At 44.1% G+C, this 26,101-nt stretch overlaps 1 protein-coding gene across 1 annotated transcript in view; it reads right to left on the reverse strand.

Annotated features, from left to right (window-relative positions):
* Positions 1 to 26,101, reverse strand: part of MACROH2A2 (macroH2A.2 histone) — a 64,185-nt gene that overhangs the window by 9,854 nt on the left and 28,230 nt on the right. Inside the window, exons 2-4 of the mRNA XM_073574851.1 lie at positions 11,099 to 11,330; positions 9,569 to 9,675; positions 8,263 to 8,460 (exon numbers count right to left, since the gene is read on the reverse strand). Coding sequence (XP_073430952.1) covers positions 8,263 to 8,460; positions 9,569 to 9,675; positions 11,099 to 11,270 — 477 coding nt within the window. The 5' untranslated portion in view covers positions 11,271 to 11,330. The remainder of the gene's footprint in view (positions 1 to 8,262; positions 8,461 to 9,568; positions 9,676 to 11,098; positions 11,331 to 26,101) is intronic.

Genomic DNA, 26,101 nt, shown 5'->3' on the forward strand with positions numbered 1-26,101 from the left:
AGCACATGGGCGCGATGTTATTGGCCTCACACCAAGTGAAATAGGCCTTCCAAGTACGGTAGTAAATTTTGGAAGATGATGGCTTCCTGGCTCGGATCATGGTATGAATTACTCGACCGGAGAATCCTGCACGTTTCAAAACCTCGGTCTCAACAGCCACGCCGTTAAATTGAGCGGCCGAGAATTGGGGTGGCAAATCGGGCCTTGAGACAGCAGATATGAACTGTCTGGAAGCTTCCAGGGGGCGTCCGCGAGAAGGTTGACAATGTCCGCGAACCAAGACCTTCTGGGCCAATTCGGGGCGATGAGAATGACTGGAATTCCTTCTGCTTTGATCTTCTTCAACAGCTTGGGAAGAAGAGGCAGGGGAGGAAACAGGTAGGGGAGCTCGAACTGCGACCAAGGAATGGCCAGATCGTCGGCGCCCACTGCGAGAGGATCTCGAGCCCTGGATACAAACTGTGGGACTTTCCTGTTGAGGCGAGAAGCTAGCAGATCTACGTCCGGGGTTCCCCAACAACGGCAGAGCTGAAGAAATACCTCCGGATGTAGGGACCACTCTCCTGCCGCGAGACCCTCGCGGCTGAGAAAATCGGTGGCCCAGTTGTCTAGGCCGGGAATGTGTACCGCAGAGATTGTCGGTACCGAAATCTCTGCCCATCGAAGGATCTTGGACACTTCTGCCAGGGCTGAGACACTCAGTGTCCCTCCTTGGCGGTTGACATATGCCACCGCTGTGGCATTGTCTGTCTGAATCCGGACAGGCAGGCCCCTGAGGAGCCTCTCCCAGTGGACGAGAGCCAGATGGATCGCTCGTATCTCTAGGACATTGATCGACAGAGCAGATTCCTGAGTCGACCAACGACCCTGAACAGTGTGATTGCGGAATACTGCACCCCAGCCGAGGAGGCTGGCATCCATTGTTACAATCTGCCAGTGAATGGGAAGAAAAGACCGCCCCAAGAGGATGAGAGGTGACGTCAACCACCAGTTGAGTGACCGCTTGATCCAGCCTGAAAGACGAACAGGGCGATCCAGGGACAGAGCCGACCTGTTCCACCTCGACAGAATGGCGTGTTGGAGAGGTCTGGCGTGAAATTGGGCAAAGGGAACTGCCTCTATTGCCGCCACCATCTTTCCCAGGACCCTCATGGTTGTTCGGAGGGACGGAAATCGTGTGGTCTGCAGTGATCGTACATCCTGCCGCAGGGAGAGAATCTTCTCTTGAGGGAGAAAGACCCTTGACCGACGAGTGTCGAACAGGAGGCCCAGAAACACAAGACGTTGAGTAGGAACCAGACAGGACTTTTTCCTGTTGACAATCCACCCGAAATTGGAAAGAGTGTCTAGGAAGATCGTCAAACTTAGGCGTGCCTGTTGGAAAGAGGGAGCTTTGATCAGAATATCGTCGAGGTACGGAAAAAGAATGAGACCTCTGATCCTCAACAAGGCCATCAACGCAGCCACGATCTTCGTGAAGACTCTGGGAGTGGTGGCGAGACCGAAGGGCAGCGCGACGAACTGGTAATCTTCCTGGCGAACCGCAAAACGCAGGAACTTCTGATGTCCGGAGAATATGGGAACATGTAGATAGGCATCTTGGATGTATATTGAACACATGAATTCCTGCTCCTCCACGGAAGCGATTACCGAACGAACCGACTCCATCCGGAAGTGGCGAAGACGGACTCTCTTGTTGAGCAGCTTGAGAGCCAAGATGGGTCGGACCGCCCCATCTTTTTTCGGCACGACAAATAGGTTTGAATAAAACCCTGTAAACCGCTCCGCTTCGGGAACGGGCACAATCACCCCGGCACTGAGGAGAGAGTCGATGGCCGTAAAGAACCCCGGGATCAAAGCTGGATCTTTTGGAGGACGGGATTCGAAGAAACGATCCCGTGGAAGAGAGACGAACTCTATCTTGTATCCTGACGATACAACCTCCCTGACCCAAGCGTCCTCCACTGAGGCCAGCCAGACGTCCTTGAAGAACAGGAGTCGACCTCCCAATTGGAAGGGACCCTCGGGAGTCCGAGGATAGTCATGCTGATGTGGACCGTCCAGATCTGGGTCTGGATGGTCTGCTCTGCGAAGAGTGGAAGCGCCAGGAGGGAGTGGGTCTGAAGGAAACTTTCTTCCTATCTTGGCGTGCCTGCGGTCTTTGTTGGTTGGAGGAGGTCTCCGCCATATTGAAACGGCGGTAAGCCCGAAAGGGTCGAAACTGACGCCTTAGTGGAGGTCTGCGAGGCTTGGACTGAGGCAGGAGAGAACTCGTGCCTCCGGTGGCATCCTTAATAATCTGGTCCAATTGGGAACCAAAAAGGCGCACTCCCTGAAAAGGCAGATTAGTAAGAGACTTTTTAGAAGACAAGTCCGCCTGCCAGGCCTTGAGCCAAATTGTACGTTGGATTGCCACTACGTTGCTTGACGCCTGAACTGCGCAGGATACCGCATCCATAGAAGCAGAAAGCAGATAATCCCCCGCATGGGAAATCTGATTGGCGAGATCGGCCAATCGATCTGGTTGTGCTTTCTCTAGGATTCCCTGACGAAGATCCTCTCTCCAAGTAGCTATGGCCTTTGCTGCCCAGGATGAAGCAAAGATTGGGCATACCGCCGTCGAAGCCGCTTCGAAGGCAGACTTCGCTAGGGATTCTATAATCCTATCATTAGAATCCTTTAGAGACGCCACGCCTGAAAGCGGGAGAACCGTGTTATTAGAAAGCCTGGACACGGGCGGATCGACCGAGGGAGAGGCAGACCAGTTGTCCGTGAGCTCTTTAGCAAACTGGCACAGAACGCCGAGACGCTTTCCTCTTTGAAAGTGTCTGGTCGGATCTTCTCTTTCCCTGGTAAAAATCTTTCGAAACTCGGAATGCAGAGGGAATACCCTGGAGGGTGTTTCCTCCCGTCTGAACGAAACCTCCTGATCTGAGGATTTCGCAGGGGAGTCCGCAATGTCGAAGGTATGATGGATCGCTGCAATGAGGTTCTGTACAGTAACCCTCATGTTCGCATCCTGGTCCGAATCCAGCTCTAAGATCCCCTCAGATGACCTGTCCGAGAGCGCCTCACCTGACTCGGGAGAGGAGGCCCGGGAGGGAGGCTGACGAGAAGGACTATGTGGTGACATGGGGAGAGGAGAGGATTTCGGCTGGAGATCCTGCCTGGGTCTTTTGCGACTAACGCTAGCCGACTCAGATGGAACCTCTTGAGGCCTGCTGGACCCTGTAGGTGTCCAGGGGCAACTTATCCAGAACGGCTACTAGGGACTGAGACACCCTGGTGAGGTCTGCCACTGACTGTGATAGAGACGAAGCCCAGCCGGGCATGGGGGGGTTCACTCTCACCTGGGGCCCTAGATGGCTCCTGGGCGGCGTCAGGTTGAATTGGATTGCTACAGTCCAGGCATAGGGAAGTGGACTGACCTGAGGGAAGTTTGCGATTGCAAGAAGAGCATGCAAAGAACTTGACTAGAGTGCAGGAGGGAGCCGCAGGGCGGTTACGGTCAGATTTGGAGTTAGACATAGTGAAACCTGAGGTAGTGCCGGAAAGTTGGGGGACAGGAGGCAGAGGAGGGTGTCAGTCTGCAGAGCAGAGCCTACTCACGGTCCAGTGTCCTGTAGATGCTTCCAGCAAACACTTGCTGAGTCCCCCAATGCTGCACCACTCGTTTGGATCTGCGGAGCCCTCGATGGGAAGAAGACGGAGTCCGGCTGACAGGCAGAAAAAATGGCGGCCGCCTGAGAAAAGCCGGGTAGAAAAGCGCGCGCTTCCTTGAGCAGACAGGGAGAAGGAAGGGGCGGGCTGACCGCAGTAAGGAGGAGGAAGATGGCACCGCCCTCTGCCTATAGGCAGTCTAGGGGGCTGAACACCGCCCCTGGAGCGCAGAGCCCAAGGAAGAGAGCGGTGGGCAGGCTTAGAACGGGCGGAGAGAAGCCCGTCTGAGAAAGAAGGCGGGGGGCGTGGCCGCGACGCCGAAGTAGGCCCAAACTGAAGCCGGGGCCTGTAGTAGATGCGACAGCCGCCGTGAAGCGCGGGGCGGCGCGGAGACAGCACCGCACTGCCACGGCGATCGCTCCTCAATGGAGCCATGACTAGCCCGGCTGCTAACCATCGCTGAGTAAGTGCAGCCGGGGAGGATGATGGAGGCCTGACTGCAGCCCAGCTGCTGAAAAGCACTGAGATAAGTGCAGCCGGGGAATTCAGGGAAAGGAAGAGGCTGCTGAGGGCTCAGGGTCCTATACTTACCCTCTAGTCCTGCCGCTGTTCAGTGTCTTCTAGTACCTGTGGAGAGAGAGGTACCTCTATCATCCAGCCGAAGGATGTCCGCGTCTCTTCTGGACCGACATGCTCTGGTGGGCGAGTGGGTGGGAGACAGGGGACGGGGACCAGTTGGATCGCCTGACACGCGTCCGTGCTCAGGCTCTTGGTCCTTCTGTGGAGACCTATGAGGATACGGGGTGACAGTTCACGCTGTACTCATAGCCTCCTTGTGGGACTTCAGATGTGACCGTTCACTCTGTATCCCTCCGCAAAACCTGAAAAGAAAACGACGCACACTGAGGTAGATATGGGTCTAATGAAAGACCCATGTCCACCTCCTACTGACACTAAGCTAAACTGAGGAATTCCCTGCCGGTCGGTGGGGTGTACACTGCGGAGGAGGAGCTAACTTTTTTTGTGCATAGTGTCAGCCTCCTAGTGGCAGCAGCATACACCCATGGTCTCTGTGTCCCCCAATAAGGCGAACGAGAAAATACATATATTTGGTATCGCCACGTTCAGAATCGCCTGAGCTATCAAGCTATATGAAGCTCTTTGGCGTAGCGAAAAACAAAGTCAAAACGCCAGAATTACGCTTTTTGGTCGCCGTAACATTGCATTAAAATGCAACAACAAGAAATCGTATTCACACCAAAATGGTATCATTCAAAACGCCAGCTCAACACACAAAAAATAATCCCTCACCCAGCCCCAGATCACAAAAAATGGAGACGCTATGAGTCTCAGAAAATGACTCAATTTTTTTTTTTTAAAAACAAACTTTGGAATATTTTGTTCACCAGTTAGATAAAAAAACAACCTAGACATGTTTGGTGTCTATGAACTCGTAACGACCTGGAGACTCATAATGGCAGGACAGTTTTAGCATTTTGTGAACATAGTAAAAAAAAAAAAAATCCAAAAAACATTTGTGGGATTGCACATTTTTTTCCCCCGTTTTCGAATACACCACATGGTAAAACCAATGAGGTCATTCAAAAGAACTCCTCGACCCTCAAAAAAGAAGCCCTCACATGGCCATATTTTCTAAAAATTAAAAAGTTATGGCTCTTGAATGAAGGGGAGCGAAAAATAGAAACGCAAAAACTAAAAAAGGGCTGCGGTGTGAAGGGGTTAAATATAAAGTGTATGTGTGCAACAGCTATAAATGGTTCATAGATACACGCAACAAATCTTTAAGGGTATTCTGAAGTTTGAAAATTATTCCCTATCCATTAAACTTTTGGCTTTACTCATCAAACTTCGGTTTCGGTTTCTTCATTTCCATAATTTTTGTTCTTTTCTCCGATGTCGCTGTATGAGGGCTTGCTATTTGCTGCATGAGTTGTATTCATCAGTCACATTCATTTTTGGGTACATATAATTTATGGTGCTGTTTTTTTGGGTGTTTTAACATTTTACACTATTCATGTACTTCACAAATAAAGTCTTATTACATTCTGTGTGTGAGTACGATTATGTCAATACTAAATTTCTATGGTTTTAAGTTTTACTATTTTTGAACAATTCTATTGTTCTTTTGTGAACCAATAAACAGCAATCTGTCGTCATTTTTCAAGTTTGTTTTTATGACATTCACCATGCTTCATAAATAATTATAATGAACATTGAAAATCCTGAATGTATATTGCTTTAATATATCTACCAGCTTTTCAAATATACTTTAAGTAATAAGTTCTTATCCTTCCCACTCTACCTATTTATTTTTTTACCTAATTCAAGTCTGATGACATTTTGTTTGAGTATCCCAGAATGCCCTGGGGATTCCCAAACGAGATGTCATCAAGGGGCAAGGTTTGCGGTCTCTGCCGCATCCTCTGTCCCCACCCTGAAATGAAGCCCCATCAGGGGCTGAGCTAGTCCTTGCTCTATTGAGCATGTGTCGGTTGTCAATTCTTATGTGTGCTCAGTACAAGCTCGCTTGTCACGGTGCTGTATCCTTTTAAATGCACATAGACAGCGCGGTACTTCATGGCTCTGATGTAGTAAGCAAAGGAGAACAAAGATCACCCCGCCACAGAGAGTGAGATCTGTTTCGGGGGTGGGACTGGTCTCCGCTTGTTGGGTTCTATCTTTACAATTCATACTGACAGTGCGCTCTCTTGTAATTTATCATCAGAGTCAGAGAGGAAGTACACGGTCACAGTGCACTGAAAAGAATATCACACAGTGACAAGGGAGCTAGTACTAAGCGCACACTGAAATTGAGAACAGACACATGCTCAGTAGAGTAGGGTCTAGCCCAGCTAATCAAAAAAATGTCCACAGGACCAGGGAAGAAATATCCAAAGTGCAATCATATAATCCCTTTAAAAACATGAAACTTTAATAAATTGAGGTAAAAAACACCCCCCTAGTGCAGTAACACAATTAAACTCTATACAATAATAACCTACGATAGTCCTATACTAGCCTGCTATCCTTTCGTGACTGTGGAGGTTGCAACCCTGAAAGATACGATTTGGCGCCCCCACTCCGCGGTGGCTGTCCCAGACTCACCCTAAATGACCCTTATAAACTACAGGTGGGAAAACAATAAGTAAAAAGAGACGAAAGAGCGTGCTTAATATAATACACAGGCTATTAATGGACAATATATAAAAGACAGGCTAGGCTATTACATGTAAACATAGAGAAACCTCTTGTATAGCCAATAGATAGTAGCAAGTCTTGTCTTTTTGGGTATTAATAGACCACAGAAACTGGGCGCCAAATTGTATCTTTTAGGGTTGCAACCTCCACTGTCACGAAGGAATAGCAGGCTAGTGTAGGGCTATCGTAGGTTATTATTGTATAGAGTTTGTTAATTGCGTTATTGCACTAGGGGGGTGTTTTTTTACCTCAATTTATTAAAGTTTCATGTTTTTAAAGGGATTATATGATTGCACTAGGGACTAGCCCAGCCCCTGAAACATAAGTCAGTGATGATGCTTGGTTTCAGGGAGGGGGCAGAGACTGTGGCAGTGACCGAAGCCTTTGCCCCCTGATGATATCTTGTTAAGAGTATTCCAGCATGCACTGGGCAATTACAAACAAAATGTCATCAAACCAGAAGTAGGTAATAAAGGCGTTAAGAGAGACTAGAGAGGGGATGATGGTGACTTTTATATTACAAAAGTCACTAGACTATTTCTTTAAAGAGAGACATTTAATATTAAAGTGAACCTGTCATCCGGATTTTTCTAAGTAAACTGCAGGCATTGTTAGGTTGGTGTTGTTACACTGATTAACGTGGTACCTTGGGTGATGAAATCCATCTTGTAGTTCTTGTGTAATCAGTGTTAGAAGTTTTCAGTTAATAATATGCCCGGGCTTCTGGGCTGGACTGTAGGCAGTCTGAACTTCCTGCTCTAAGCCAGAGAAACCAAGGAAAGACCTGCCCACAGGCCGCCCCGAAGCACAGTTTGTCTCTTTCTCTCTGTCTCTATAATGAGGAACATGTTTGTGCTGCCTGTTATTTGATCTCATAACTTTAATTTTTGCCTGTATTTTCTCACTTCACCAACTTAGACTATTTGGGGCTGATGCATCAAACACAAATTAGATTACAAAAATATTTAAACACAAGTTATAATAACAAAATGGCTAAAAAAACTAAGAGGGGGTGAATACTTTCACAAGCCACTGTACTGCATGTGCTCTGGTGGCCATAGTGAGAAGAGGAAAATTTTAGATATTTAATCTGGTTAGGAAAAAAAATGGATCCCCCCACATTTGATACATCTATTAATTGTACTTACCTTTTCACAGTTGATCTGGTTAGAAATATTTGCTTACTACCTGTTAAGCCATCTTATTAGTAGTTTAGTTGGGGGGAACCCTCTCCTGGGGCACCCACTTGTGCTTTGGGACTCATAATTAATATGAAACCATACAATGAATAAAATACAAGAGTCTGAAATAGCAGAGCAACTGCTGCGCATAACCCGAGCGCCATAGTACGGACAGGCCATAGCCCCAGGTAATGATGCTCACCTTTCTGAGTACTTTGCTCTTCCCAGCTTTGGCCTTCTTCGTCACTTTGCCCAATGCCTTGCCACCCTTTTTCTTTTTTTTCTCTACAGGCTGAGAAAGGATAGTCTCTTTGCCACGGGAACCGCGTTTTTTAGCCAAGAGTTCAGGGTGAATTCTTGGAAGGACCCCTCCACTTGCAATGGTCACCCCTCGGAGTAACTACAACAAGAGAAATATATAAAATATAAAGCTTTGGGATCAGAATGGGTGAAACGAACTAAAGCATGAATGTGTAAGAAAATACTTTTAAGGCTAAGTTGACACTAGGCGTTTTTGCTGCTTTTTATGCTAATTTTCAGCTGCGTTTTACAGTACCAGCAAAGTCTATGATTTCAGGAATCTCATGCTCACAGCTTGATTTTTTTTTGTCATCAAGAATTGGTGCTCTGCATGGTTTTTTGCACAATGGAGCATGTCACTTCTTTCTGCGGTTTTCAGCCATTGACTTGAATGGGTGGTGAAAAAACGCAGGTATCAGGTTTTGCTGCGTTTTTTGTGCCAAAACCTGATTCTATAGAATAGGACTTTTTTTTTCCAACACTAAACTTGATCAGCATGCACAAGAGACAAATCTAGCATGCCAAACCCGCCGGAAAAAAAACGCAAAAAAACACTGCAAAAACGCAAGAAGTACCAAGGAAAACATGCTTTATTCCACAGCTTCTTTCCTGCCCAGAGATCAGGTTTTGCTGCAGAAAAAATGCCTAGTGTGAACTTACGCTAATTGTAGCTGGCGCGCCAGGATGATCTACTGTCTGCAGCCCCAGACACAGCATAAAATTATTTGTCTCCAATAGTAAACTAAATCTGTCATAACTTAAAGGGAAAAATCCTGCTACAGTTTAATGCAGTTTTTCAAGAAAAAGCAAAAAAATGGATCCAAATAAGAGGGTTAAGTTCAGATTTTAATCCTTTCTGTATACAGTTCCGGCCTTGACTTAAAAACAAACAAAAAAAAAGCATCAAAAATCGCATATTTTCTATTCACCATTTATATTACATCAATCTAATGCTTAAATTGCTGATACCAACAAAGCTAAAGGTTGTCGCCTTTTCCTGTTTCCAGCAAAGATCTGGCCACATACGTATCTATGAGGGATAAAACAGATGCATTGATGAACTCGACTGTTTCCATAAGTCCCTAAGAGATCAGTACTGACTTGGGCCACCATCCAATGGACACTAGCCACGAGGTAAACTGCTTTCAGTACAACAAATTCCATGGGTTTAATTCCATCCTATATAGAAGGAAAAATTCTACATGTACCTGATTAAGTTCTTCATCATTGGCAACTGCTAACAGAATGTGCCGTGGAGTAATTCTTCCTTTCTTATTGTCTCTGGCGGCATTCCCTGCCAGCTCCAGGATTTCAGCTGTGAGTGGAGAAAACAGCAGTTTATACACATTACCGTCCATCATATTAATAACTAATGTAGCAATAGTCATACAAACATTTAGCCAAAAAAAATGACCACACATGCAACTAGCATTTACTTTAGCTTGATTTAAGCAACATACAAGGGCAAGTTTCAGAAATTAGTTTTTATATTTTTGTTTATTACAAATGGATAGAGAGAGGGAGAGAGAGAGACTTTTTACGCCGCTGCCAGAACGATTTCAGGGTTAAAATGCTTCTCTGAGAAAATCTTCCGGCCATGCGCACTTGCAAAAAGCGGACCGTCGCTACAAAAAAAGTTTCAAAGTCCGTCTGCTCCACTCAGGAACCGCTACAATTCAAACGGATCCGTCCAAAAACGGATGCAACGGACGACCATCAGTCAAAATCCGCCGCTAATGCAAGTCTATGGGGGAAAAAAATGGATCTGCCAAAAAAGGGGCGGATCCGTTTTTTTTTCTAAAACTGGCGGATTTTGACTGACGTGTGAAACAGGCAGGAGAAGGTAAAGTGTCACAGCTGGCTAGGAAGCTTGAAAATCCCTAACTCTGCTAGGGAGGAGTTTCTCCAACTGTGCCGCAGAAGACATGTTGAAGACATGCCACAGTACTGTAACCCAAAGGACGACGTCTGCATCTCCTGCTGTGATTTCTTGATAAATGAAGCTGACAGTAAAGTTGAACTTGTTTTTATGGACTGTGGTAGTTTCCCGTTTGCAGGGTAGCGAGGGATCACAGCAACAATAAGCGTGGTGAGCCAGAGGGGTCGGGAAGTGTCCGTGGCAACAGCAACACACATGCTGGAAGCAGACCCCCCTGTTTTCTGTAACACCCCGAGGTGTCAGATACATGACACTCTGCTACGGCTAGCGCCCCGGGCACGTTTACAGGAGGATGAGTGGAGTCTCTGTGGTATGATTTGTACTGATCAGACTTGTTTTGCATATTAAAGAGGTTTTCTCATAACCACAAGTGGCCTTTCTAAAGTTCCATTTCAGAAGTTTTCTGATTGGGTCTTGCTCCTGGTCAAGTCTGTGCATTGTGAACTGCACTCTTCCTTCCTTCCTGATCTACTGCTTTTGTTGTGCAGGCTTGACTATATACTGTGCTTGAATGGGTTATGCTATAGTCTGTGTATAAAACATATGGTGCCAGCAGCCCTGCCTGCACAGACGGAGCCCAAACACTGCACAATTGTTTCCGAAAAATGGTTATTTTGAAAATCCATTGTTTCCCTTGAAATTCTCATCTGCAATAGCTAGCAATACATTGTCGGCGGCTGGGCTACTCTTGCAATATTTCAAAATATAAAACATGTATGGCCCGCTTCAGACTTCCAGTATGGAGTTACATGCAGATCTACTTTTAGTTGAAGAGTAAAGAATACCTATCGTTACTTACCAGCCAAATACTCTATGACAGCAGCCATATACACAGGGGCGCCCATGCCTATCCTGTACTTATGTGTGCCTCTTCTTAAGTAACGCATCATCCTACCAACTGGAAAGATGACTCCAGCCTTGGAGGAGCGGGACAGTTTGGTGGTTTTCTTCTTCCCCCCTCGTGCAGACATCTTTGTTTTGTCTTGTGCCCGTTTCTATGAATTGCACAAACTGTGTATAAATAGAAATCACTGAAAAAAAATAATAAAATAAAATTAGGTATGCAACATTACACACTATGCTGCTGCTTGGATCTTCATAAGGACATTTCTGTTCGGAAAATTTATTAAAAAGGAAATGGTCAGCGAGATCCACCCTCCTAAGGCATCTTATGTAGGTCGTAGGAAGCTGAATAAAATGATATTCTTATACCAGAGAAATGCACGTTTTTCTTAGTATGGATATCATCTGTTAAGTGGGCCGTGACAGATCTCACTGAGAATCAGGCTCCAGAGCGCATCTTAAATACAAGGAGGCATTATTAGGGTGAGACATGTAGAGCAGACAGCCAGTCATTACATGACTCACACTGGTAACTCCCCCTTTAATTTACAATAATCTCTGGAGGCAGATTCTCACACAGATCAGGGTCCGGCCCACAGTCTTGAAGAGCTCATTTACATATTAAGAAAAATGTGGATTTCTCTGGAATAAGACATCAGATCACAGATCTATGGGTATCATTTTGTTCAGCTTCTTGTGTCCTTATTCGCATCTTAGGAGGGTTAATCCTACTGACAAATTCCCTTTAAACATTCTGTGCTTCAAGGATACAAAAAAAAAAAAAAAAAATCAAACAAAAAAGATTTTTACAATTATGGCAACTAAGTAAAACATTTGGCGGCCAAATTTTTCGGTCTGAAAATCAATATTATTGATGTGCTGTCCACGTTCTACTCTGCAGTGACAGGCTAAAAGGTGGCTGCATAGCAGAGCTGCTGCACGCCATGTTGCAGCTGCAGGAACAGTGAGCCGGCTGTCAGACACAGCTGGACTCCCTATAGAGAAAACAGACGGTTTGTCACCATAAGTACAATATGTTCAGTGCTCAGAAACATGGCCAAGATGAGGAAGGCTGAAACTCGACCACCACTGAGCAAGTCAGAACGGGAAATGTAAAGAATAGGCCAAGAAATATCGAAAGGCAGATTTTTGAACGGTTTTATAGACTGATGAAACGAGAGTGACTCTTGACGGATCAAATGGCTGGATCCATACCAGGCACAGACCTCCACTTCAACTCAGGTGCCAGCAAGTTAGAGGTGGGGTATTGCTATGCTATTATTAAAGTTGAGCTAGTTGGACATTTTTAGGTTGAAGATGGACTCAAAATCAACTCCCAAACCTACTGTCAGTGTTTAACAGAAAATTTCTTTAAAGGGAATCTGTCACCCCATTTTAGCCCTATCAGCTACCGGCACCGACATCAGGGGCTTATCTACAGCATTCTGTAATGCAGTAGATAAGCCCTCGATGTAAACTGATGGAGAAGAAAAACGAGTTATATTATACTCACCCCGGCATCCGGTCTGGTGCTTCCCATCTTCATACGATGCCGTCCTCTTCTTTTCTTCCTGTAGTGGCTCCTGCGCAGGTGCACTGCACTGCCCTATTGAGGGCAGAGTCAAGTCCTGCAGTGCGCAGGCACCAGGAGAGGTCCGGCGCCTGCGCACTGCAGTATTCTGCGCTGCCCTCAATAGGGCAGAGCAGTGCGCCTGCACAGGAGCCACTACAGGAAGAAAAGAAGAGGACGGCATCGTATGAAGATGGGAGGCGCCGGACTGTCTGCAACACCCATCGGATCAAGACTGGACCGCCCCCCCCCCCCCCCCCCCGGTGAGTATAATCTAACTCCTTTTTCTTCTCTTTCAGGTTACATCGGGGGCTTATCTACAGCATTATAGAATGCTGTAGATAAGCCCCTGATGTCGGTGCCAGCAGCTCCTATTCGAAAAAAAAAAAAAGGGTGACAGATTCCCTTTAAACAGCAGTAGAGGAAAAAATCTGCATCTTTCGAGAAAACCTAGATTTTTATGCCAAACAATGCTCCATAGCAGCATCAAACTCTCCACTGCTTGGCTGCCAGTAAAGGCCTTAAAGAATCACCCCAGTTAGTGATGAGCGAGCATCGGGATGCTCAGGCACTTTCGTTACTCGATTACTATTGTGGGTGCTCAAGCGCCATGCTCGACACCCCTCCCTGCATGTTTTGCGGCGGTCAGCCAGCCAATAAACATGCAGGGATTGCCCGCCATATACTTTAATGCAGTAGCCTTGTTGGCCACTGGCATTACTGTGATTGGCTGGCCACATCGCGCCAATGGATCTTATATAGGACGCGATGCTCGGCACACTGTCCTCTGGAAGAAGTCCAGGGAGAGATACTGTAGGAGGGAGAGCTTAGATTAATGTCGGCCCTTCTCAACGCTCCTAAACATTATAAAGTTGCACTCTTTAGTGCCTTTCATATGGCACTTAAGGGTGTTTAACTTTTTAAACCTATAAAAAAAAAAAAAAAAAAAAGACATGGGGTGTTCCCTATTTTTGATTACCAATCAAGTTTAAGTCCTTAACCCCAAAGGTATTTTCATTTTTAAGTTTCTGTTTTTCGCTCCCCTTCTTCCCAGAGCCATATCTTTTTTATTGTTCTCTCTATATGGCCATGTGAGGGCTTGTTTTTTGCAGGACGAGTTGTACTATTGATTGACACCATTGGTTTTACCATATCATGTACTTGAAAATGGGAAAAATATTCCAAGTGAGGTGAAACTGCAAAAAAAAAAAAAAAAAAAGTGCAATCCCACTTTTTTGTTTTGCTTTTTTACTAGGTTCATTAAATGCTAAAGCTGACCTGCCATTATGATTCTCCAGGTCATTATGAGTTCACAGACACCAAACATGTCTAGGTTCTGTATCCAAGTCGTGAAAAAAAGAAAAGGGCCAAACTTTGTTAAAAAAAAATAAATAAAATCGTGATATAGGCTCATTTTTTTGCGTACCGAGCTGACGTTTTTAATGATACCATTTTTGTGCAGATATGATTTTTATATCGTCCGTTATTGCATTTTAAAGCAATATCGCGTCAAACAAAAAAACGTGATTCTAACGTTTTGATTTTTTCCCCCCTCGCTATGCCGTTTAGCAATCAGGTTAATCCTTGTTTTTATTGATTGGGCGATTGTATATTCAGCGATACCAAATATGTGTATGTCTTTTTTTTTTTTAAATTGTTTTATTTTGAATGAGGTGAAAGGGGGGTGATTTGAACGTTCATATTTTTAAAAACTTTTTTTTTTTTTTTTTACTTTTGGCATGCTTCAATAGAAGCTGCCATAACTCGATCGGCTCTGCTACATATAGGCGATGATCAGATCTCGCCTATATGTACTTGAATTACTCATTTGCCATGAGCGCCGACCACAGGGTGCCGCGCACAGCAAGCTGGCAGTGACAACCATAGAGGTCTCCAGGAGACCTCTGGTTGTCATGCCAACCCACCGGTGACCTGCGATCACATGACGGGGGTTACCGGTGGGCGGATTTCTGGAGCGATTGCCAGAAGCGCATGTTAAATGCCGCTATCAGAGTTTGACAGCGGCATTTAACGGTTAATAGCCACGGGAGGATTGCGATTCCACCCGCGGCTATTCCAGGCACATGGCAGCTGTTCTAAACAGCTGCCATGTGCCGGAAAAGATGTGGGCTCACCGCCGGAGCCCACATCAAAGGGATGTACTATTACACCTGATGGCGGAAAGGGCTTAAGCAGACAGCTGGGGGCTGATATCAGGTTGGAAAGATCACTGGTTTTTGGCAACCTAAAAATAGCAACCCGCAGCTACCCCAGAATTGGCAAATCACATTAGATGCGCCAGTTCTGGCATTTTCCGATTGCCCTGGTGCGGTGGCAATCAAGGTAATATTTTTTTTGGGATTGATGTCTGCTTGTATAGTGTCAGATGACATCAAGCCCAAAAAATATTACCCAGATTGTCACTTCACCAAACAATCGGGAAGAGCTGGGCAAAGCGCCAATTCTGCAGAGGCTGAGGGCTGGTATTTTTAGGCTGGGAAAGGATAAATAACCATGGCCCTTCCCAGCCTGATAATATCAGCCTCCAGCTGTGTGCTTTATCTTGGCTGGTTATCAAAAATTAGGGGGAACCCATGTAATTTTTTTGTAAAATGTTTTAGTGACCAGCAGTGACCTGGGAGTCAAGAGATGCGTCCAGGCTTCTTCCCCACGGGTGTTCCCGTTCCATTTGATTGCTGTTTCCAGCCATTTCAGCAATTGTCCTGCCCCCTTTGGGGCTTCGTGGAAAATGCTTGAGTTTCCCATTGACTTCCAATTATACTCGACACTTGAGTCAAGGCCGCCTGAGCATCCCACCAACTCGATTTGAGCAACAAGCACTCAAGCATTTTAGTGTTCGCTCATCACTACCTATGTTTTTTTTTATTATTTAAGTTCAGTGCTTGAGTGGTATTGCTAATCCATGTTCCCACCCCTAGTAGTATACTTGCCGTCTACTGCTCAAACCCGGCACCACACAGGTCCCGCCATCCTGTAACAGCTTCTAACTTGACTGAAGTCGGAACTAATGGTCACACAAGCTCTCAATATCCAACCTTGCCTTCATAGACTTACATTGAGAAGTGACTTGTGACAAATACCTCCGTATTTGTAATCCAAAACCAGGAGATGAACAAGAGAAGTATAATAGAAACACGTCACCACTTCTGTGTTTTTCACCCACTTCTAATTTTAGATTACAAATATTGAGGTAAATTCTGCCCAGATACTGAATGTGTGAACATGGCCTAAAAGGTGAAAGAATAGTGCACGGCCCCTTCCTCATCGGACCTAAACCCTATTGAGAACTTGTGGGCTCCTCTTAAAAGTGAGATTTACGGTGAAGGAAAACAGTCCCTCTCTGATCATTGTCTGGGAGGTTATGGTTTTCTGTACAGTGTGTATGAAGAGAATTATGCCAAGTACTGGCCATACAGTGGGGCTGGGGGCCAAGATCTGCACAGGGGCCCACTGGGGGATTCCCCTGTTACCCTATGGGCCAGTCCGAGCCTGCACAGATAACACCACATTATATGTTATATATGGCTATTATATGTGGTGTAATATCTGACTGTTATATGCAGTGTTATATGTTATGTCATGTTATGTATACTCTATACACACTATGTACAATTTCATTTCTCTTGTCATCTGCGGGTCAATATTACAACATCTTATCAGTGTCGTGTTCATTACAGACAGATCAGCCACAGTCTCTCCCACCTTCCCTGCCTGTGATGGTTCCTTTGACACTCACCCTCTCTGACACCTTTATAAAATGGAGGCTGCTACTATGGTAACCACATGTCTCGTCCTGTAAAGATAATTAAAGGCACAAGACGCAGAAGAAATACAGGATCAAAAACCTGGTCTTGTCCACAGACGTAGTGACATAATGTTATACATACTCTTACACACATAGATTTGGGTATGGAAAAAAAATAATCACCTTTCTAAAGAGAAATCATAATTGAGTGAATTTTCTTCTCTTGTGCCCACATATGTTGGCTATACACAGAGCACACACCTCCGAACGGCCTGGTTATTGTTTCTGTAAAATTGGACTATTAAGGCACAGGAGCATTTTTGCATAGAGACCTGGGTCCAGTGTCTGAACTGTTCACCTGAAAAAGACACTATTACTAAGGCCTGTTTCACATTTCCGTTTGTTTCCATCAGTCAAAATCCGCCGTTTTGCAAAAAAAAAAAAAAAAAAAAAACGGATCCGCCATTCTTTTTGGCAGATCCGTTTTTTTTCACATTGACTTGCGTTAGCGGCAGATTTTGACGGATGGTCATCTGTTGGATCCATTTTTTTGACGGATCCGCCAAAATTTTGGCGTCCGCTGACTTGAGTGGACAGACAATGAAACTTTTTTTGTCTGCACGGATCCGCATTTTTACACTGAGCATGCCCGGAAGAATTTCCTTGCCGGAAATTTAACCCTAACTCCCATTCTGGCGGCAGAATATTTTCTCTCTGCTGCAGTTCCTTTAAATTTCCGACTTCAGCGGATCCGTCAAAACAACGGTCCGGTGGCATACGTTGGTGTCACAACGGAAACGGACCCGTCTTTTGCATTTTTCACGAATTGTAACTGACCAAAAAAACGGAAGTGTGAAAGAGGCCTAACCAGCAGATTTGGGGTTGATCTCCAGTTTAATGGTGTTCTGGACCGGGCAGCCTCCCGGTTTCAATCAATGCTCTGTGTATAATGAGTGGCGACTAACTGCGTCGCCCACACTATCAGCAGCTCAGCATTAGGGATGGCTGTCAGTCGGTCAGTGCGCGGGGGGTGGGGAGGTTCCTGCCTCTGCACAATATACACACAGCAGTGACTGAAACACTGCCCGGGCAGCAGAGGTGGTGAGGGCAGAGTTACACAGAGCAGGAGGACTACATGGCACTGGACAACTAGTCCTCTAGTGACAAACTGACTTTATTGAAACTACAATACACATCTCAGTAAGTGACACATTGCTGGAATCAGGGTCTTTGCCCCTACATCATGCTGCTCTCAGATTACATAGCAAAAGCCTATTAACACAACTGTTTAGTCACACTTTTCCTTAAACATACTGCCCTGATCACTATGCCCTGTATTAGCTATATAAAAAGTCCATCCTGTGCAGCATTTATTGCTGGGGGTTCTTGGACACCTTTTCATTTCAATAGGTGAACTGCAGTAACTTGTCCTTCCACAAGTAGCATTGTATGGAGAAAAGTTATCACACTGCATCTTAGCATCCATCAATGCAGTCCAGCACAGGGGTGCCCTGGACTCGGAGTCGAGGTGTTTCACTGGGACCTGGTAAGTGCTTGGAGATTGACCATGCAGAGTACAGGCATAAAGCCCTCGTCACACATAGTTTTGTGACGCAACAGCGATTTCACCAGCGAGATTACTGTGTGTGACACCTATCAACGACCGGCCCCCCTGCCGGGTATCACTGATCGCTGTGGAAAGCCCTGGACATTTTTGGGATCACTGGTCTCCCGCTGGCCAGCACGCACTGCTGCGTGTGACAGGCGGGAGACCAGCTACCAGGAGCTGGTAGCTAGGGTAAACGCAGGGTTTCTAAGGGGTGTGCAGCGCCTAGAAACCCTCTGTGCACTTTAGTTACCAGCGCGCTGATGCAGGGAGCTGGTAACCAAGGTACACATCGGGTTTCGAAGTGACACACGCCCCTTAGATACCAGCTCCCTGCATCAGCACGCTGGTAACTAAAGTACACAGCGACGCCACGCGCTCGGTGTCGCTGGTCCTGATCGTCGGTGAAGCTGTCTGTTTGACAGCTCACCAGCGATCATGTAGCGACTCTCTAGCGATCCTGACACGTTGATATCGTTGTCGGGATCGCTGGTGAGTCGGTATGTGTGACGGGGCCCTATGACAGCTCATCCATACGCTGACTCTTTTCACATGTAAGGCTATGTTCACAGTGGGCGGTTTTCAGCGTTTTTTTCCTCAAGCAAAACCTGCTCTCTTGGCATTAAAGAAACTGCAGAATAAAAAGCAGGTTTTCCTCAGTTTTTCTTGCTGTGCTTCTGCTGTGCTACATGTGTCTCTTGTGCATGTTAAGTGCAAAGAAAAAAAATCTGATTCTAATTTCATCAGGTTTTGGCACAAAAATGAAGCAAAATCTGATACCTGCGTCCTTTCGGTGTTTTTTTTTTTTTGACCATGCTCCATTCTGCAAAACCAAAGGTTTTGCACAAAATACGGAGTACAAAAAAATCAAGCTGGGTGCATGAGGTTTCTGAAAACTCATACTTTGCTGGTACTATAAAACACAGCTGAAAATTTGCATTATAAAACTACAGCAAAAACATGTGAACATACACTTCATTAATAATTGTGTTACAAAGATCAATAATGCACAGACTACAGGTATACCTGAAACATGGCACATAACCTTCAAATTTGAAAAGGAAAACTGACATCCCCGGTAAAAGATTTTTTTTTTTACTATATTAAACTTCCATTTAAAAGGGTCGTCACAATAGGACAGTATTCAGATGTTGATGCTTTTTCACTTGAACAATCTTAATCATAACACTATGTTGCGATTAACAAAAGTTCAAGTCAAAATGAGTTAACATCTGAATACTGTCCTATTGTGACGACCTATTTAAATGGAAGTTTTTAACCCCTTTCTGACATCAAACGTACTATCCCGTCCACAGTACCCAGGCCCTTCTGACCGGGTACGGGATAGTACATCAGCAGCGCCCCCAGGGGGAGCACCACTGATCGCGGCTGGGTGTCAGCTGATTATCACAGTTGACACCCGACACTATGTGTCAGGGGCGGTCACGGACCGCCCCCTGCACAGTAACCCCTGGCACACTGCGATCAAACATGATCGCAGTGTACTGGGGGATTAGGGAAGCATCGGGCATGGAGGGGGCTCCCTGCGTGCTTCCCAGAGACCCCCGCAGCAGCACGATGTGCTGCGCTGCTCCGAGGGTCTTCTTCCCTGCAGGCCCCCGGATCCAAGTTGGCTGCGGGGGCCTTCGAGGGCCTGCAGGGAGACGGCTACGTCAGTGCCTGCTGAGAGCAGGGCTGAGGAAGCCTGCAGCAGCGCCTGTCAGATCGCTGATCTGACACAGCGCTATGCAGAGTCAGATTAGTGATCTGACACAATAAAATAAAAGAATACGTGTAAAAATAATTTATAAAAAAAATCCCTAAATTAAAATATATATTCCCTAATAAATTCATTCTTTGGTAATAAAAAAACAAACAAAAAACAAACAAACAATAAAAGTACACATTTAGTATCGCTGCGTCCATAACGACCTGCCCTATAAAACTGTTCCATTAGTTAACCCCTTTAGTGAACCCCTTAAAAAATAAAAAAGCAAAAAACAATGCTTTATCATCATACCGCCGAACAAAAACTGCAATAACGCGCGATCAAAAAGACCGATATAAATAAACATGGTACCGCTGAAAACGTCATCTTGTCCCGCAAACATCAAGCTGCCATACAGCATCATCAGCGAAAAAATAAAGTTATAGCTGGCAGAATAAAGCAATGCAAAAATAATTATTTAATATAAAATGGTTTTCATTGCATAAAACCGCCAAAACATAAAAAGACAAATGATGTATCGCTGTAATCATTCTGACCCGAAGAATAAAACTTATTTATCAATTTTACTGCACGCGGAATAGTGTAAACGCACCCCCCAAAAGAAATTTATGAAATGCTGTTTTTTGTTCATTCTGCGTCACAAAAATCAGAATAAAAAGCGATCATAAAAGGTCACGTGCCCGAATATGGTACCAATAAAAACGTCAACTTGTCCCGCAAAAAATAAGACCTCACATGTCTCGGTGGGTCAAAATATGGAAAAATTATAGCTCTCAAAAGGTGATGATGCAAAAACTATTTTTACAATAAAAAGAGTCTTTTAGCTGGCGACAGCTGCCAAACATAAAAACCTGCTAAAAATAGTAAATCAAACCCCTCTTTTATCACCCCCTTAGTTGGGGAAAAATAATAAAATGAAAAAAAAAAAAGTATTTATTTCCATTTTCCCATTAGGGTTAGGGGTGTGTTGGGGTTAGGGTTAGAGTTAGAATTGGTAAGTTTCCACTGTTTATGCACATCAGGGGCACTCCAAACGCAGCATGGCGTTTGATTTCAATTCCAGCCAATTCTGCATTGAAAAAGTCAAACGGTGCTCCTTCCCTTCCAAGCTCTGCCATGCGCCCAAAGAGTGGTTTACCCCACATATGGGGTATCAGCCTACTCAGGACAAATTGCAAAACAACTATTGGGGTCCAATTTCTCCTGTTACCCTTGGGAAAATAAAAAAAATTGTGGGCAAAAATATTTTTGTGGAAAAAAAAATATATGATCTTATTTTTATGGCTCTACGTTATAAACTTCTGTGAATCACTTGGGGGTTCAAAGTGCTCACCACACATCTAGATAAGTTCCTTGGAGGGTCTAGTTTCCATTTGTGGGGGGTTTCCACTGTTTAGGCACATCAGGGACTTTGGAAACGTGGCATGGTGTCCGATCTCAATTCCAGCCAAAAAAGTCAATTGGCGCTACTTCCCTTCCGAGCTCTTCCATGCACCCAAATAGTCGTATACCCCCATATATGGGGTATCAGCGTACTCAGGACAAATTACACAATAACTTTTGGGGTCCTGTTACCCTTGGGAAAACATTGGGGTGAAAAGCTCATTTTTGTAGAAAAAAATATGATTCTTTAATTGTACGGCTGTGCGTTATAAACTTTTGTTAAGCCCTTGGGGGGTTCAAAGTTCTCACCACATATCTAGATAAGTTCCTTGGGGGGGTCTAGTTTCCAAAATGGGGTCACTTGTGTGGGGTTTCCACTGTTTAGGCACATCAGGGGCTCTGCAAACGTGACATGGCGTCCAATCTCAATTCCAGCCAATTTTGCGTTGAAAAAGTCAAACGACGCTCCTTCCCTTCCGATCTCTGCCATGTGCCGAAACAGTGGTTCCCACCCACATTATCAGGTATCAGCGTACTCAGGACAAATTGCACAATAACTTTTGCAGTCCAATGTCTCCTGTTACCATTGGTAAAATAAAAAAATTGGACCTGAAGTAATTTTTTTGTGAAAAAAAGTTAAATGTTCATTTTTTTTTTAAACATTCAAAAAATTCCTGTGAAGCACCTGAAGGGTTAATAAACTTCTTGAATGTGGTTTTGAGCACCTTGAGGGGTGCAGTTTTTAGAATGGTGTCACTTTTGGGTATTTTCTATCTTATAGACCCCTCAAAGTGACTTCAAAGGTGATGTGGTACCTAAAAAAAAAAGTGTTGTAAAAATGAGAAATCGCTGGTCAACTTTTAATTCTTATAACTTCCTAACAAAAAAAAAAAATTGGTTCCAAAATTGTGCTGAAGTAAACATGTGGGAGATGTTACTTATTAAGCTTTTTGTGTGCCATATCTCTGTGATTTAACAGCATAACAATTCAAAGTTGGAAAATTGCGAATAAACGCAAGCTATATGAATGAAATTTTACCACCAACATGAAGTACAATATGTCCAGCTTGCTGGATCTCTGGACTTGTATGCGGTGGTGGAGATATTACAGCCAGGGCTGTGGAGTCGGAGTCGGTATAAAATGGACCGACTCCTAAAATATATAATAAATTGGGTACAGTAGTTCAATGCAGAATGTGCTGAATATTTTTTCATAGGAATTTGGGAAAGTTATGAAATGTCCTATAAATGGCTGTTCTATTCCTGATCTAAGGCTACATTCACACACAGCGTTTTTGCTGCGTTTTTTCAGGATACGTTTTTCAGCTGCAAAAGCAGATCAGCTTTTTAAAAAACCCACATCACCTGAAAGGTTTTTGAGCTCATAGATAATGTTTTCAATAGCAAAAGCAGATTAGAAAAACACCACACAACTTGACATGCTCATTCAGCCCAAAAACAGATCCTCACAAAACAATGTGTCTGAATGTCATATCTTGAAACCCATTGACTTTGCTGGGATGCCCAGAGTCACTGCATTTTACTGCAAAAAAAAAACGGATCCGCAAAAACGCTGTGTGTGAATCATGGCCGTAGCCAGCGAGGGGCAGCTGCCCCCCCTAAAGGCAAGAGCATGCACCTATCAAAACTCACATGTATGCTGCAGTGCTTCCGTCCTGCACCGGCTCCAGACTGCAGGGGGCAATCTCCCCTCTGTCCTGTCTTCTGCAGTCTTCACCAGAGAGGAAGGGGAGGGGTGCCTGCCCTGCACAGGATCCGATTCCTGGGCCCCAAGCTCCAAAAGTGAAAAAGTTGTGCAAACGCTGCAGCTGGCAATGATAGTCTGCAAGAGGGACATGCTGGAAATCTGATTGGAAAAGTGAGGAAATTGGTTATTGCCGCTAGAACCCCTAAAATTGACTCCATCTTGAAGAGACGTGCTGGGAAAGGGGCAATTGTTGATCAAGCTACTCGGTTTGGCAACACTTATTTAATGATTGAGCGATTGCTTGAACTAAAACCGTTTCTTATAGATAAGGCGAACCCTCAGGTAACCCTAAATGAAGGTCAATGGACACAGGTAGCTGAATTGAAGGAATTGCTTAATCACCCATTTACCGTGACTATAAAATTACAAGCTGAGGATTTAACTCCTGGCATTTTCATAAGGGAGTGGAAGAACTTGCTATTTTGCCTGTCCCAAATAGGAGGTTTAATCGCAGATGGCATTTCTGCTTCAATGAAACAGACACAGCTATTGGAAAATAAAATTTTTCTGGCAGCTGTTTATGTGGACTCAAGTCATTGTATGTGTCTGGATGAGCAAGAGCTTACTAAAGGAAAAGAAGCTTTGACTGAGGTAGCAGTTAGGATGAGTGGCCTACAGGAGGACTGCGAGGCGCAAGAGGACTCGGGTCCTGACAGTGCTACTGCTGCCATATATTCATCCTCATCAGATGAGGAGTTTGACTTTGACAAGTATTTGGATGTCATGGAGCAGGCAAAGCGTTGCCGCAAGGAAAAGATTTCACTCCGTCTCCTATAGCAAGCAGATTGACCATATTTCAGCAAAATGTTTCACTTGCTCTCAAAGAAAAATTCAACCGTTCATCAAAACCCGGAAATTGTTAGAGATGTTGCCCATGTGGTTACGGCTTTGCCTCCAACCCAAGTTAGTGTAGAGAGGTAGTTCTCTAGCCTTAAAATTATTAGGGCAGATTTGAGGAGGATCTGATGGAGGCAATTCTATTTCTTAGAACAAATTCATAGACTGCACAAATGTTATTTAGTATGTTTTTGTTGAAAACTGTTTTTTGCCACTTACATAGTTTATTACATAGTGTGTATATATATATATATATATATATATATATATATATATATATATATATATATATATATTTGATATTAGTGTATTACATATTTACAATTTATTACAGTTTTGTGTTCTAAAGTTGTATTCCAATAAATAGATATTATGTTCTATCTAAATATCTTGATTATTGTATCATAAAAATGATTAAATGTCTGATGTTCACATTGTACTACAATATATTTTTCACTTAAATATAAGCAATATATGTGGGAGTTGGAGTCGTAGAGTCAGAGTTGGTGTAAGGGAAATTGAGGAGTCGGAGTCGCAGGTTTGGCTTACCGACTCCACAGCCCTGATTGCAGCAGTGAGAAAACTACCGTAACTCTTTTCATAACCTAATAACGGTGATAATGAATAAGTGCTTAAACAGGTTCTGGCGTTCTCAGGGTGCTTTGTATGTGTATTATTCATGAAAAATGATTCCTTTCCTGAAAAATCAATTCCTTCTTACGGTCACCTGTCAGAATTTAATGCGATTCCTTTTCTCACTTAATGGAATTCCTCTACATAATGTCATGGGACAATTAAATGGGAAATAATGGATTTCAGTCCGAATAGACTGACATATTAAATGCGACTGTTCAATAAATGATGATCTGGTGTTTTGTTGAAACATTCATGGCTGAACTTCACTTATAATTGTACTTAAATACCCATGGTATCATTAGATTTCATGTTCACTACAAGCTTTTCAGAAAGCCAATATACAATTAATACTGGCCGCACAGGTTTTATTTGGTAATGGCCACTTATTTCTATGTGTGATCAGCTTTGTAGACTTCTTCTGACACATACAGGTGCATCTCACAAAATTAGAACATCAAAAAAATGTATTTCAGTTCTTCAATACAAAAAGTGAAACTCATTATATAGAGTCATTACAGACAGAGTGATCTATTTCAAGTGTTTATTTCTGTTAATGTTGATGATTATGGCTTACAGCTAATGAAAACCCAAAAGTCATTATCTCAGTATATTAGATTACTTTATAACACCAGCTTGAAAAATGATTTTAAAATCCAAAATGTTGGATCTGAAATGTATGTTCTGTAAATGCACTCATTACTTGGACAGGACTCCTTTTGCATCAATTACTGCATCAATGCAGCGTGGCATGGAGGCAATCAGCCTGTGGCACTGCTGAAGTGTTATGGAAGCCCAGGTTGCTTTGATAGCGGCCTTCAGCTCGTCTGCATTGTTGGGTCTGGTATCTCATCTTCTTCTTGACAATACCCCATAGAGAATCTATGGGGTTAAGGTCAGGCGAGTTTGCTGGCCAATCAAGCACAGGGATAGTGTTTTTAAACAAGGTATTGGTACTTTTGGCAGTGTGGACAGGTGCCAAGCAGGGCTGTGGAGTCGGAATTCGGTATAAAATGGACCGACTCCGGCTCCTAAAATATATAATAAATTGGGTACAGTAGTTCAATGCAGAATGTGCAGAATATTTTTTCATTGGAATTTGGGAAAGTTATGAAATGTCCTATAAATGCCTGTTCTAGTCCTGATCTAAGGCTACATTCACACACAGCGTTTTTTTGAGGATACGTTTTTCAGCTGCAAAAGCAGATCAGATTTTTAAAAAAACGCATCACCTGAAAGGTTTTTGAGCTCATAAATAAGGTTTTCAATTGCAAAAGCAGATTAGAAATCTGCTCTATCCATATCTGTTTATCCAGATCTTATCTGTACCAAGAAGAATGAAAGCCAGGTAGCACACAGACTAACACTTTTTTTTTTTTTTTTTTAGCACCAGTCAAGTACACCTCATAGCTGCCCAAAAGGATACCCAGGACAGGCATTGCTTGTCTTGAGTAACACATCAACATCAATTGATAGTTGGAATAAATACACTGCATTCATCACCACATCTACTTAAGGTGCAGGCTTTATTTTCAAGTGTAGGGGTGTACAGTATGAGGTTCTGCAGCAGCCGAGGTGTGCTGTATGTGGTTCTGTCCCCCTCCTAGGTTTGATCCTGGCCTCGCCCATGGTGTGAATGTATCCTGAGGATCTAGGCTTTGTCTTAG

This window comes from Dendrobates tinctorius, unplaced genomic scaffold, assembly GCF_039654945.1.
Source record: "Dendrobates tinctorius isolate UK_male_01 unplaced genomic scaffold, ASM3965494v1 ptg000040l, whole genome shotgun sequence".
In the NCBI taxonomy this organism is placed as follows: domain Eukaryota; kingdom Metazoa; phylum Chordata; class Amphibia; order Anura; family Dendrobatidae; genus Dendrobates; species Dendrobates tinctorius.